Source organism: Egretta garzetta, unplaced genomic scaffold, assembly GCF_000687185.1.
Source record: "Egretta garzetta isolate BGI_Z169 unplaced genomic scaffold, ASM68718v1 scaffold516, whole genome shotgun sequence".
In the NCBI taxonomy this organism is placed as follows: Eukaryota; Metazoa; Chordata; class Aves; order Pelecaniformes; family Ardeidae; genus Egretta; species Egretta garzetta.
Window position 1 is genome coordinate 744,554 of NW_009259983.1, and position 15,169 is coordinate 759,722.

At 45.8% G+C, this 15,169-nt stretch overlaps 1 protein-coding gene across 1 annotated transcript in view; it reads left to right on the plus strand.

Moving 5' to 3' along the window:
* Positions 1–7,933: 7,933 nt before the first annotated feature.
* ILDR2 (immunoglobulin like domain containing receptor 2) overlaps positions 7,934–15,169 on the plus strand; it is a 28,752-nt gene continuing 21,516 nt past the window's right edge. Inside the window, exons 1-3 of the mRNA XM_035895979.1 lie at positions 7,934–8,084; positions 8,793–9,125; positions 10,195–10,314. Of these exons, the coding sequence (XP_035751872.1) occupies positions 7,934–8,084; positions 8,793–9,125; positions 10,195–10,314 (604 nt within the window). The remainder of the gene's footprint in view (positions 8,085–8,792; positions 9,126–10,194; positions 10,315–15,169) is intronic.

The following is a 15,169-nucleotide window of genomic DNA, read 5'->3' on the forward strand; positions in this document are numbered from 1 at the left end:
ACCCTCGGCTCCCCCCCGCCCGCCCACGCCGGGCCGGGAACAATTGCAGGAACTTCTCCTTTCCCGGTGTCCTGGCCGCACACGCTATCTAACAGAGGTGTGAGAGGAGGGGGCTGCCCTGCCTCTGCCCCCGCTTTCGGGGGGGCAGGATCCGGCCTTCCCGGTGATGGTGCAGCTGTGCCCAGGCCTTTGTGAGCACAGGACGGCACTGCCTCCCCCAGCGCAGCTCGCCAGCCACCTCTTGCCCGACCGGCTCCCAGAGAGGTCGGGCAAGCCCTCGCTAAGGAAGGGGGAAGGGAGCAGCAGAGAGGAGCAAAGAGGGCTTGGTGATGAGGAGAGAGCAGGGGGAACAAGCTGAAAAGGGGCTGGGTCCGAGGGCTGGACAGCGAGGTAAAGGAGAGGGTAGGGGTTACAGCAGAAGGAGAGCGGCAGGGCAGCCGGGAATCGGGGAGAAAGAGGAACCCTGTCAGGTCAGTGGCAGGATCTGCCTCCTCTGAGCCGGTGCAGCAGCCAGGCGCAGGAGGCTTTAGCAAAAAAACCTGCAGCAGGCTGACTTAGCCAGGCAGGCTGGTTACAGGCCAAAAGAAGAAATAGACATGCTTGGATTAAGTGGCATATATTTCCCACTGCCACCAATGTATCCCACAAAAAGACCTCAGGCTCTTCCCTCTTCCTATTCAGATTTAGGATTCACAAGCAGCAAATTCGGCTTTTAGTCATAACACCTCTCTCCCACCACCCACCCACCTCTTTCCTTGCTTTTTCACTCTGAGTCATCTTCAACACCGGTGCCTGCCTACTGCTCCCTTCCAGGGTTTCACGGCCTCATCTGGGGCTTCGGCAGCTTCCAGCTCATGCTCCTTGCCTCTCTCCCTGCCTCCCTCCCCTGCCATTTGGCTGCTTCTGAACGTATCCCGCTTCACTGAGTTGGTCTGGAGTGCCAGCACATCCACAACTACCACTCCTTTCCTGCTAGCCATAGCTGATGCTGATAAATAGCATCCAGGGTAAAGGAGTACAGGGTGTAGATAAACATGACATTACATTCCTTCCTCTTTAAAAAGAGCTTCATTATCAGGACATGTCTGTCTAGATCAGGACTTTTACATCAAGCTAAAAGGCTGGGCTGTTGACACCTTTCTTCCTCCATTAAAGGTAGTTCATGATTACTGGCAGTGACCGCCGTTTGGAACATGCAAGGTCTATGCAGAGAGAGAGGTACTGCTGCAGCAGGAAGACCTTCCAGTCTCCTCTAGTTCTGGGCTTTTGAGACAGGACTGCCTGCCTCTGGTGTTGTCGAACGCCGGCAGGCAAAGGCTTCCGGCAGGCAACAGGTTAGCCATAGCTGTGTGCTGAGAGATGGAGGCAGCCGGTGTCAGCTTGCTCCCCTCCAGCGTCCTGGCTGCTGCTGCCCAGCGATAGAGCAGGCGCTGCTGTCCCTTTTCATGGCTGAGAGAAAGCAAATAAGCAAAGGTGTGTGTGTGTGCGAGTGAGCGTGTGTGCACAGAAAAGGGAGAGAGGCTAGCAAACATGGATTCAAAGATTTTCCTCTCCCCCGTGGCTGTGCAAAGGAATGAAAGGTCTGCATCGAGGTAAGGAGCCCTAATCCAGCCAGAGTGGTACACTCCACTCTGGGAAAGAGAAGTGGGGGTTGGGAGGTGGAGGGGCCAGGGTAAGAGGCAGAGTGCAAGATGGGGAGGAAGCAGGGAGACAAAAGGGAGCAAGAAAGAGAGAGGCTCTCGCCCCCTTCTTTCCCCTCCTCCCTCCTCGAGGTAGGCTGAGAAATTTCTAATCAGCACTCACAGTTCCTTTCCTCCCAGCAATAATTCCTCTCTGTCCTTTGTTTGTCTTCAATTTTTGGCTCTTGCATTTATCTTTTGTTTGGGTTTGTGCATTGTGACTTCTTGCTGCAATTTCAAGAAATCCTGCATGAGGTACAGTGGATTTGGTTTGGCATCTCTTCTTCCTGCCCTTGTCTCCCACGTGCCTAAAGCTAGTGTTTCAGTAACAACAGCAAAAGAATGAAGAGCAGGTCATCCTTTATTCCTTCCTGTGAAGTGACACAGGTTAGGATATGTGTGGGACTGCGTTCTTCTCATTATAGAAAAAAAGGTAAATTTTTTTCAAGTAGCCTTAAACCCACGTGTAAAGCTGGTTTTTGTAAACTACCAAGTGCAGCTTGATTCTGGAACGAATCTCTCCTTGTGTTTACCATTATTCTTACTAATGCTGTAATTCCTAATGCATTTAGAACTAGAGAGAAGTGTTGCACTGGAGTCTGAACTCCAGTTTTACCTACAGAACAAGCAGAGCAAATATTTTTCCACCTCACAACTCAGGCTAAGCTTGGAAAGATTACAGTTAGAAGGCTGTCCACATTAAAATGTGACCTTTTCTCCCAGTTAAGTAATTTTTCACCAATAATTTAGCACTCAGTACTTGTTTACTTTCCCTATGCAGAAGAGCCACTGGAATGCAATGGTATAGTACAAAGATGGGTAGATTTACTACCTCTGCTTTCCCAGCCACGATTTAGGAGAGCAGGCATAGGGGGCATGCTGGAGCACAGTTGTGCTTTGCTGTTTCCTGGCCAACTGAGCAGACTTCTTTGGGAAGGCAGGGAAATGGATGGACTGTTTTATCTGCCTTGATTTAAAGTATTCGTCTGACTTCCCTTGACTGGCTGCACACAGCATAAACGTAGTGTAACTGGGAAGAAATCTCACATTATTCTTACTTTTTATTCCCGTGAGATCACCTTGAGTGGGACTGGCACCAGTGGAAATCCCAATGCTATCCTGAGGACAGGTGTTATGACGGTTTTATAAAGCTTGGAGAGACTCTTCCCATTTATTTTCCTTTGTTCTCAGGCTTCTGGTGGTGACCAATTGCTGAGTGATAGTTCTGGGAATAATTTCTGGGATGCTGAACCAAGACTGTAAACCACGAGCCATCTGACAATTGTAACAGCTTTCAGACAGTAATAAGACAGGTTGGATTTGATCTGGTGGCCCAAGCTGAGATAATTCACCTGAAAACATCCAGGGTAACTTTTGTGGATGTGTGAAAGGGGCAGGTTGTAAGAGAGTGTAATGAGCACAGGGAAGCTGGTGAAGAGAGACCGATACCTAGAAAAGCCCATGCAATGTCCTGAGCTCTTGTGAAAGCCATTACACAGTCCGTGCCATTTCAGGGCTGTGTACTTCCCTAGAAAAGTCAGGAGCATGGGGCACCCGGGGGACAACATCACAGAGAATGGGAAAGAGCAAGGAGTAGTCCAATGTCTGCTGCAGCCAGTTTGCAGAGTCTGGGCTGCATCCGACATGGAGTGGGTTTGTACTGCAGTTCTGTGCTATGAGTGCTGGGTACGCAAGGCCATGCTTTTCTCCAATTGCTTTGGTTTTGCCCCTTTCCAGGTTAAGCAGTTAGGGAGCTGAAATTCTCAGTTTTGCTACGGAGCTGTAAAAAGCAGTACCGTGCTTTCACCTCAGCTGCAGCTGACCTATTTAGGCATTGGTTTCTTGCTGGCTAAAAAAGTTGACAATTAGTGGCCATGGAGCTAAGAATACAAGTCTGATTGGAGCTAGACCAAGACATATGATTCATTTCCCATAAGCCACTTGACACAATCTGATGGTGATGGGTTTTGCTGGTTAATTGCATGGATTGGATTTAGTCCGGCATGAGTAGGCAAGAATTCGTGCAACACAATCTCAGTGATCCCATTGGCTCTCCATTTACCTGTTTAGACATCTGTTTATCATCTCTGACTTTTCAGTCTCAAAGCCCAGATCTTGCACTTCCTGATTCAGGCTTGATCCACATTTGAAAGTGTGGATGGTCTGCCTGTATTCAGCAGTGGGGGAGAAGAACACTTTTAATTGATGCATAGTAGGCAAGGCACAAAAGAGAGATATATAGCATCCTTTTTCCCAACAGTTTATTTTGTTTGGGGAAGGGATGTAAGTACCCTAAGAGCACTGTCTCTTACCGATGAACATATGCTTTTCTGCCAAAGCCCTTAGGTATAGCCTCGGAGTAGTTTTCCTGAGGTGCCTAGTTCAAGACCTGGGGACTTCCATTCTCCTGTGTGCACAGCTGCCACTCGTATCAATAAAGGTGCATAAAATCGAGGGATGTAATTTTTGTAGTTTCATAGCATCAACTGTACTGCCTCAGGCAAGTGGTAGTGTGAGCCAATTAAGAAAGAGATGTGATGCATGCACAGATAGGGAGACGCACGCTGACCTGAAGAATAATGTCTGCTGCCTCCTCTTGGACTCAAATCTTACTTTATGCACTAGAAGGATGCAGTCTGAGACCTGTTACACTGAACTACAGTATTTGGCTTTGCTATTATTTACAAGGATTAGTGCTTCAGATCAACTTTATTCTAATGAGATGATCTTTAAGGTCCCTTCCAAACCAAAGCATTCTGTGATTCTATGATTCTATTCATAAAGGCTAACTTGAGGCTGTGTAATGAAGATAAATCTTCCTGAGATTCGACTAGCCTCAGGGAGGCATCAGGTCCTCTGGAGGGCAACTGAAAAACAAGAGCCTAAGCTGTTGCCTCTGAGTTGCCTTCTCTCTTTTACTCATGGAAGGTGCTTACGAAGACCAGGCTCACAAGGCTCAAATGCGCCCTTACAAATATCCCCCTCTATAATCACTTCCTCGAATTTTCTTTAATCACCACTAAAATGTATTAGTGATGGCTTGTGTGTAATGCTGATTGCATAGTTTGAATGCATAATCTGAGGATAGTTCAGGAAAAGAATCACAGTAGGGAGACAAATGCACATTGCCAATGAGAAACAGACAAAACCCATACAATTATATTTCTGAAGTGTGATTATTTCTAAGCTCTTTCTCTGGGAGTGTATATATACACATGCACAGACACACTAAACCCTGGATTCGTTTTATTTTCTGAGAGTAAGGGCATCTGTGTTTTTAAGATGCACTTTATTAATATTTGCAGACCTTTTTCTGGGGTTTTAGGAGAACAAGAAAGAAGGAAAGCAAAATTGTCACATAGTCATGAGACTCCCACGAGCTAGATTTTTCTTGTGAAAGTTCAAACATTGTGAAATTCACAATGAACAGGTTGCTTCTCTGGAGCGCAAGAATTACATTTCCATGATGATTTTGAAATAAGGGCTAATCTTGCTCTGTCTGCATTAGTCAAAACATAGCAGAGCACAATTCAGTTTCTTTTTAGTCCTACTTATATTAAACTAGACAAAGAGCTACCATGGTGCTGTCAATAAGCTTGTCATCGTTTTTCATATCTTTCAGTCTTTTTTGCTCTGCTGTATAAACAGCCCAGAGTTCTGTCCTGTGATATATCTGAGGCTTTTCTTATCTTGGCTCGTGTCATGAAGATTTTTGAGGTCAGCAGTTTCTTCTTGAAGTTGAGGAAGTCCTAGGCAGACCTCTGTAATCTGCATGCATGGACATAACTGACAGGTGTAAAGCCACCATCTTGTCTTCAGGCAATCGAACATCCTGTTGGCCTTTTTGATGGACGCCGTTACGGCAGTGACGTATTACATGAATTGATTCTGATCTTTTTTTTTGGCAGAGGAAATAACAGGTGTATCGTTTCCCAGTTCAGCCATATATAATTATATGTAATTTGACTTAAATAGATCTAGAGTTTCCACTGCTCCAGTCTCTCAATCTGATGCACTGTGTTGCTCTTAAATGCTACTTATGGAAAGGATCGGAAAAGAATACTTTAAAAGTTACCAAAGAGCTTGGGATACAATATAGAAGATGCCCGATAATTTACTGCACATCTCCCAAATGCTTTTGGGTAGAAAAAGAATTCCTGTGTTTTCCCAAAAGCTGCTTTGCTTTGCTTTGCTTTGCTTTGCTTTTCTTGATATAGACATTCACATGGGGGTGGGTTGGGGTAAGTTAGTCAGATGAGAATTTGCTAAAGCTCAGCTAATCATTTATTAAAGCAGTCCCTGGCTTGCCAAACTCATTAATCTCATTAACAGGGAAGGGGGGCTATGGTGCATGGTTAGCTGAAAGCACTGTTTACTAAGCAGTGTACTTCGTTCACAAGGGAAAGATTTAAATATTCAATGTGTCACTGTTTTATCCCTGAAGCTGAAGTAACATGATGAGTCACTTGACCAACCCGTGTCACATGCTGGCTTTGGCCACAGACTGCGTGGGGTCAGGCACAGGGTTGCCGGATACAGGTTTGACCTGGACCAATTCATTTTTCAAGGTGTTTGTTGTGTCTCTTGCATTCAGATGCAACTGAGGAAGCACAGGTCTCTGGAGAGGAGAGAATAAGACAACATCACTGCTTGGTTCACTTTAAGATGCAAGTGGTGATGTTTTCTTAGTGCCACATGGCCCCTCTTGTCCCTGGGAACAGGAGGCCTGGCAGAAACATCCCAGCTGCCACTTCTTGAGTTATCTCTCTGCCTACGCCTTGGGAAAGTGGAGGAGCTGCCTGTTGGCCCTGCCTCTCCTGTGGGAGCATTTTGTTGGGACCTCAGCTGTGTTCCGTGGTACTCTGGAGAACACCCACATTTCAGTGTTTGGATTTGGGTCTAGGCACTTCTGGCAAAATTAATGACATCTCCTCTGCAACTTCCACATGGCAGGAGTACAATATACATAATGTCAAGCATTCATTGCACGCATAGTATAGCATTCCTGTGCAAATGCCATAGCACCCTCATGCACTGCAAGCCTTCACATTGTAGTCCCCAGGGTCAAATCCCACCTCGATCAGTAACTCTCTGTTAGTATCGGTGACCATCTTGCCTGCCTGAAATATGCGTTCCCCTAGGTTCTGTCCATGCTGTGTTTTTATCCCCTGACTGGTGTTTACAGACTTCATTGTGATTTATAGTTTGGATGCTGATAACTTGTTGAAATGGATATTCAGTGTTGGTTCAACCTCTCCACTTGCCTTTGGTTCTGGCTTCTCATTATGAGATCTTTGCTTGCTTTTGCTTTTCAGGTCTGCTGCTATCTCCAGCTTGACCCTCTCCCTTCATGCCTGCTGTTGTCATACTGTTGATGCATTTATTGCTCTCTGTCTGCTTTAAGCTCCAGTGCTTTAGTCTATGCCTTTTTTTTCCCCATCCTAAAGATATCTCCTGTCATTTCACTTTCTTTTGCCAGCTTCCATCCTTCTTTTCTTTTCTAGTTTCTGGAGTGGGTGGTTTATTTTTGCTGACTCCGTTTCCTCTCATCTCTACATCATTCCTTAATCTCCTGCAACCTGGCTCCAGCCCCATAAAATTATTTTGACCTAGGCTGAGACACCTTCTTCAGCTTCTTCCAGCTGAATGTCAGCTTCCTTCTTCCATGATTGTTGTCCTGCTTATCCTTCTGCTTCCTATACTTACACTGATACTTTATCCTTACGTTGTCGGTTTGCATTAGCCCTTCTCTCCTACTGCTTCCTGACATCAGGAAGCCTTTCTTTGTCATCAGTCTTTTTCATTCCTCCTTAAGCTTCCCCCAAGTCAGTCAGCCCCTCCTGATGTTGTGTAAACATCCTCTTCTGCTTTATTCTCTTGAATAAGAGAAGTCACATCGTCTTTTTTACTCTGCACTGCCCTGGGATGTATGGTAACTGGGTGTAGGGAGCTGCCATCATTAATGTTTGCCATACTGAGGCTGGTTCCCGTTTTTCATACGAACCGCCACCATCGGGCCCTGTTGCCCCTCAGCTGCAGAGAGTGACCCTGGTTACAAACATCCTCTTTCTTAGATGTCCTCCTGCCCCTGTGCTGTTTCTGTGCCTCCACAGGCTGGCACATCCCTGCTTGGGAAAGTGTTTGTGTGTGTTTCCAGTGTTGTGTAAATGCTCTGAGTCCTTGCTACCTGTGGTGCAAGAAGGGAAGCAATGAAGGGCATGTGTGGGAGGTTTCGGCCATTCCCCTGCGGGTAGATGGAGTACCTCACTCCTGAGGGCTCTCTGCCGGCATTGCTCACTGACTCTCGGCTTCTCCCTAAACTACACAAGGATGTGGCAGCAGTCCTGTGCGTCTTCTCTGAGGCCTTAATATATCAGCTCCAGGCTGCAGCTCTCCTGTCAGCTGGTAGATAAACATTACGTATTGAGATCCATCTCCTCATTGGGAATGTGAAAAACTTGAGTGTTTGGGCCATTTTTCTCCGCACCTCCCACATGGAGCAATTTCTCTCCGTGCTACATGCCAGCCCTGGCAGGAGCTGTGCGATTTGGATCCACTCCCTCATGCATCTCTAGAGTTTGGCAGAGCAAGCAGCACTAACTGGGCACCAATGCACAATGGGCTGAGCCAGGCACTGTGTGCTTGCCTGGCTTTCAAAGAGGAGGTGTGATGCCACTGAAATTGGAAGGGGGGTGACTCGTTCTGCATTGGGATTGTTATAAAATCAGGATCTGGCCCCTTGGCTGACCTGCTGTAGAAGTGGAGTACAGCCATCCCTAAAATACCTCTTACTTAGCTGTGAACCTGCCACAGAAGCCCTGAATTGTCACACCGCTGTGTTAGGGACTCTACAGAGCATAAGTTACTACATTTGAGCCTTCAGGCCCATCGTGCTGTATTTTTCCTTGTGGCTGTGGGCTGTGAAAAAAGCAAACTTAACTTCTGCTGCCAGCATCCGTGCTTGCATACAGTGAGGAGTATTGCAGCCTAGCACCTGAAACAGATGGACATTTTAATTTTATGTACATGGGGAGAATGATGCAATGGTAAAATGCAGTAGCTCCGTCTTCAAGCAATGCCAAGGCATATGACACTCATGTTTTTGTTTTTCAGCTGAGGTGGAAGGGTTGCAGGTCACCGTGCCTGAGAAGAAGAAGGTGGCCATGTTGTTTCAGCCTGCTCTGCTTCGCTGCCATTTCTCTACTTCTTCCACCCAACCAGCTGTGGTACAGTGGAGGTTTAAATCTTACTGCCAGGACCGGATGGGAGAAGCTTTGGGTATGGCGACTTCCGGTTTACAAACAATGAGCAAGAGGAACTTGGACTGGGATCCCTACCTGGACTGCGTGGACAGCAGGAGGACAGTCCGTGTTGTGGCTTCCAAACAAGGATCTGCTGTCACTATAGGGGACTTCTATAAGGAAAGAGATGTCAGCATTGTCCACGGTAACTCTCCTACCCCAGTGATGCTTGGTGGCCCTTAGCAATTTGGGATACTGGAGGCTGGCAGTAATTGTTCAGTTAACTCCCTTACAAAAAGCTGCTGGAAGGGAGCTGTTGTATGTCAGACATTTAGGATTCAAGCAACCAAGCCTAGACCCAAAGGTCATTTCCTTTGGCGCTTCCCTTCATCCGACTCCATGTAGGTCTCCAACCCTGATGCAGTATTCTTTTCCCGTTGATGAAGTGGAAGGTTTTTATTCCTGGCTTCTGCATACTGCTCTGTATATAGATTTTCCTTAACAAAGGGGTGCCAGCAAAAGAGGTATGAATTCAATTTCTGCGGGCTAGGTTTTTCTTCCTTGCAAACTCCACCGATTTTTTTTCCCAGTTCCAAAAAAACCAAAATTATCCGATACCTCATGTTTGCTCAGCTCTGGACTTCACCAAGTTACTCTGTCATGCCTTGGGCAGTGTGAAAGGAAGAGCTTTCCATGGGGTGAAGTCAGGTTGGGTAGAGATGGGGGGTGGCAGGGTCCTTAAATATTTGGTCTGGAAGGCTGTGTGAGAAACCTTGTCCCTCAAAAGTACAAGGCTTCTGCTTGACTCAGGAGACCGCCTATCCAGAAGTGGAGGCTCCTTGGTGTGGACAGCATGTGCTCACCCTGGGGGAGAATGTTTTCCTTTGTCTCCTTGTAACCTCTTCAGGGGATGGCTGAAGTGCTGTAGAGGAGATGCTGTCTAAGCCTCTCTTGCAAGGGCATGAATACTGTTGGGACCCCAGGCCTTAGGTGATAGGAAGGACAGAGTGTGACATTAGTTACTCCTTCTGTTCTCAGAACTTATAGAGTGAGCTGCCTCTGCAGCATTACCTGGCTTCCCACTTACAGCCACGGTGTCTTCATCCTGTTGTTTTTTCCCCAAATACTGTGATATTCTGGATAAGGTTAACCCCTTTTTTTAATATGGAAACAGGGTGGTTTTGAGACACTGAGACAGACCCAATGCTTTCCATCACATCACTCTTCCTGTAGGTGTTGGAGGGGAAGCCTGAATTTTCTTTTTTGCTTTTCAGATGCAGACCTTCAAATTGGGAAGTTGATGTGGGGAGACAGTGGGCTCTATTACTGCCTTATTATCACACCAGATGATGTGGAGGGCAAGAATGAAGAATCGGTGGAGTTGCTTGTGCTTGGTAAGCCCTCTTGCCAGATTGCTTTTTCGGCAGATAGCTGATGTATCTTTCCTTCTGCTCTCTTGCTCTCTTTACATATCTGTGCACCATATTACTATGGGTGTAAGTTCTATGTAAAACAGTCCCTGCAGTACCTTCACCATTGCCTTGCACCTTGTGCAGTCATTCACACCTAGGCAAAGTGGGTGGCAAATGCTATCAAACCAGAATAGTAATGTTTACACCCACACTACTCACACGTTATACAGGTGTAAATGACTACAGAAAATGCAGGGCTGTGGAAAGTCAGAACGCTTGTCTTAAAGGCATAAAACAATAAACTTGCATCAAAGTGAACACTTGAGACAGAATCTTTTAAAAATAGACACCCAGAAGACATCAAATCACATGCTTTTTGCAGTCTTCTAACGTTCCCTTCGTCCCACTCTTATGACCTGTGAGGATTTCAAGAAGGACTGTGTATTTCTGCTTGAGTGTGTCAATTTGGGAGATTTTTCTGTCTGTCTAATTATACTTGTCCAGTTAGAGGTGCAGTTTCACAATCACCCTAATCAGGTCTAAGCTGTTGCTGCCAGTAAAAGGACCTGTCCTCCCTGTGATACGCACGCTTGGCTCTGTGTTTCTTTTAAGCTCCCTTGACCAGTGTGGTGAGCAGGATCAGTTTCTTTCCAATTTGCAGGGTTAGCTTTCAGTGATGGCTTCCACAATCCAGCTCACTCTGAAGGTCAAAAAAGCACCCATCCCAGCTAGGGGAGAAAAGCGGAGTGGAATGGGTCTTCAGGGGCATTTGTTGACCCTGCCTTGAGCCAGCTGTAGTGCTTCACCCCTAGACTGCCCCAGGAGAGTAAGATGAGTTAAGACCTGCTGAAACACCAGTGTTTGGTCAGCACACTTGCATGGTTGTGGGTGTACAGATTCTGTACATTATGTGAAGGAAGCTTGGGACTCTAGTGTGTAGGTGATATGTAGAATATGATAGAATACGCCCATCAAGTGCCCTTGCTCTCATGGCTAAGAGTTTAATTGGCATTTCTATTGGGAGCTGTAGTTGTCATCACAAAGTAAACCAGATTGAATGGCTTGGGTGAGTGACTATAAAAGTGCCATCACCTCCCCTTACTCCTTCAGATGTCAATCAAGCAATGGACAATTGGAGAATGGGTCCCTCAGAAAACAGTGTTGGTACCCCTATCTAAATCCACGCTGTGACTGTGTATCAAATGCTAGTTAATAACAGGCCCAAGACTGACCTGTGTTAGTTCAGGGGAGGTTACCTCTGCCGGGTGGCAGCTTTAGCTGTTACGTAGCCTCTCCAGAAGAGCTGTCTGTGGCTGCGTGGTGATGGGCTGCTGCATTTTGTCCCTTCTTCACCTTCCTGTCCAGGATTTGGTGTCTTATCTGTGTCTACAACTGTGCTCAGACACAAGTGATGAAACAGTGCCATGGTAACAGGAAGAATCTGTTTTTCAGTGTTTAAAGAAGACTATGTGGGGGGAAAACAAAGAAATCCCCACCTCTGAGGCTGGCTTGATGATGTGCCTGGCCCCGGTTCATTGTGGTTATGTTGGAAGGAAATGCGTAAGCTCAGGCCACGTTACCCTGACTGTATCTGCTTTTCTGTTCACTACAGCCTGTGGGTCTGACCTTGCACTTTGTGCAGCACTCTGCTAAGTTTGGCAGCAGCATGAAAGCATACTTGTCGTGGGCATACTTTGTTCTGCCTCATGCTGTTTGGCACAGCTTGTGTGTATTTCTTTTCCTGGGTGGTGTGTACGGAGGCAACATTACAGCTTTCGGAGCAATTCCAGGTTACCTACCCATTTTCCTTCCTTCCTTCCCCTTCCCACCTTGTTATTTCCCTTCTGCCTTTGCTGGTATTTTTCTTTTCTTTTCCTTTACCTCTCTCCATGGATGGCTAAAGAAGGAAGCAGCCAGTGGCGAAAATGCCATTTCTTAATATTCTGGCATCTTCTGGGACTTTTTTTATTCCATCCCACTGCTCTGCTACGTATTAGTGACTTGCAGGGAGACAGTGCCTACAGATGTAGATCGGAGCGATTCCACAACCCTAGGGGACATGTGGTAAAAGGGTTTTGTTTGCTGCTTTGCTGTTTGCTGCTCTTTGGGTGGAACCCAGATTCTCTGTTAGAGTGGTCGGAGCAGCAGAGGGATAGTGTCTGCGAAAGACACTACGATGCCCATAGCACATTGCTGTTTGCTCCCTGCTGACAGTGGTCTTTCAAATATAATTTACTTTGCTTGTTTTGGGGCTGCTGCGTGATTTAAGCAGAGATTAGAGTTTGGAATAGAGCAGAGGTTCTACCCACTCATGTTATCAGTGGGGGAAGACAGAAGAATCAGAACAGAAAAGTAATTAGGAAAATACCGCTTGTAGTGGTTTCATATTAATGCCAAGATGAAAGGTGTGTTGAGGTTAGAAAAAAGATACTGCTGGACAGGGCAGTTTAGTATCACAGAAACCTGGAAAGGTCTGAGAGGCAAAAATGGTAGGTATCTAACAGCATCAATAAATTAATGGAAATTTGCTTAGCTAAAAGTGGAGGATCCTGATTTTATACAGTGAATTGCACCATTAAAAATTGGTCAAATGCTGCTTTATCACAACTTGGAGCAAAATCCAAAACCTGAGCAAATTACAGCATTCCTTTTTTCTTAGGGAAGCAATCACAGAGACTTCCAATGATGTCTAAGTAGCTGGTCAGCCTTGGGTCATGCTGGGATTGCATGTTGAGTTTGTCACCTGTATGTGTCATGTTGACACACAAAGAGACTGTGGAGAACTCTAGGTAGCATCAGAGAATCCTTTAGGCTGTCTTCATTTCAGGCCTATTTCAGAAAAGCATATAAGCATTTATTTATATCCATTTGCACTCAAGAAAGCTGATAGGATTTGTAAAGCATACCTGATGTTAAGCATGTGCTTATGCGCTTTGCTGAAAAGAACTATTCAGTAGGTTTTGCTTAGTCAGGGTCTTTAACCCTCTCTAACAGAATCAAGGCCAGGGAAGAGAGAGAGTAACCTCTGTGCCTCGGAAACAAGGAGATTGGCTGGTCATACACCTCCTTTAGAGTAAGGGAAGAATTTAAATTAAAAAGTAGTGGGTTTTGGTGGCATTTTGAATCTCCAAGGGGGGGGTCTAGCTTGCTGGAAACTGTATGAACTCTGCTTCTGCTGCAGCAGGACCAGCCTAGAACAGAGCTTAGCAATTCCACAAGTGGAGTCAAGTGATACTCTCTGCACTCCTGTGTTTTAGTAGAAATGTAGAACCCTTTCCTGACATTACAGCTTGGATAGTAAATCCATTTGCAACTTCATACATTCTTATTTTTTAGAACTAATGTGAGTGGATCAAAAAGGTTGAATCCTAAATTCAAAAAAGTCAATGTTTCTATCTTAGTAGGTAGCAGCTGAGTGTCCTGCTTCTTGAAACACGGGCAGTGCTATTAATCAGATTGTTACCAGTAGCACCTGTGCACTGCTTTTTATATGAGAATGTCAGTGGGCTCCAGTAAAGTCATTCATTGCAGCTGTTGTTGAAGGGAACTGCAAGCGTATCAGTGCAGTGGATGCAGGGTGTCTGGAGTAACCTCTGCATCAGAAGCATAGGGCAGTGTCAGCGGATACCTCATCCTAGCTTCATGTTACCCAGCTTGCATCAGAAGGCAGTCTAGCTTAATTGCATGAGATTACATATAACCCAGGAAGCCTTTCAGGAGCTGGAATTTATTAGTCAGGTGCAGGGTCCTGTGAAAGCAGCTATACTGCTCCCTTCTGAAGCTGGCACAGCTATAGAGCAATGGCTGTAGGTGGAGCTAGGCACAGCTGGCTACCCTGAAATGCGTAGGTCTGTGCAAGCTCGGCAATGTTTGCATTACGAGGTTTTACATAGCTTAGACATGCTTCACGACACAGTGGCTTCATTCCCAAGGACATGTCAAGTTCCTGGAAGAGGCAGGAAAGTGATCAGCTAATCCCAGTTGTTGGTTTTATACTTTGGTTAGTTATCCATGTGCTTTGCTAGACAGCTATTGCCTGCTTTTTTTCCATCCAATTTGGCAGCTAATACTACATAAATGATATATTAGTGAAATAATATTTTATAATTAATCTTTTAGAAGTGTCAGCTTCTGCCATTGTTATGCTTTAAATAGCAACAATTAGCACTTGAATTTTTTGTTATTTTCTGAAGTCAGCTAGCACTTAACATTGGTAAACTGACATCTTTGGTAATTTGTATTACCAGCCAATACTGATACAGGCTAAACCACAAATTTATCAAGTCTGACACCCATAGGTAGGAAAGAATGTAGATACGCATACACACAGCATATTGCACAGTAATTAATGTACTAATGGAGACATGCGTTGGCTTTCAGAGAGGATAAATCTCTACTGGGACGTGTGTGTATGGTGTGCAATGCTAAGAAGACAGTTCTTACTCAGCAAAGTGACTCAATAGCTGGTATAAATATAGCCAGGTTTGGAGTCTCTTGTGTGCCAGAAGAGACTGTATTATACAAGTTGATGTGGTTTCAGGGACAGAAAAGTTCTTGGCAAAATTTTCCCTTACAAGACGATGGTTTTAGGATTTCACTCTGTTTCACTGAACAGCTGCCAGTAGCATCGAGCCAGTACTTGGTCACAGCGGTTGGCAGAGATGTCAGTGCTATTGGCCATGTGTTGGGGATGAGAGGGCCAGATCTCACCCAGGGAGGTGTCTGTGAGCAACTTCATGGTGAGGGCTCTCCGACCTTGAGCTGAGCCTTCATGACCAAAGGCAGGTAGTGCCAGCAGGCGGAGGAAGTGATCGGCATGGGAGCCCTCCACTTAAAA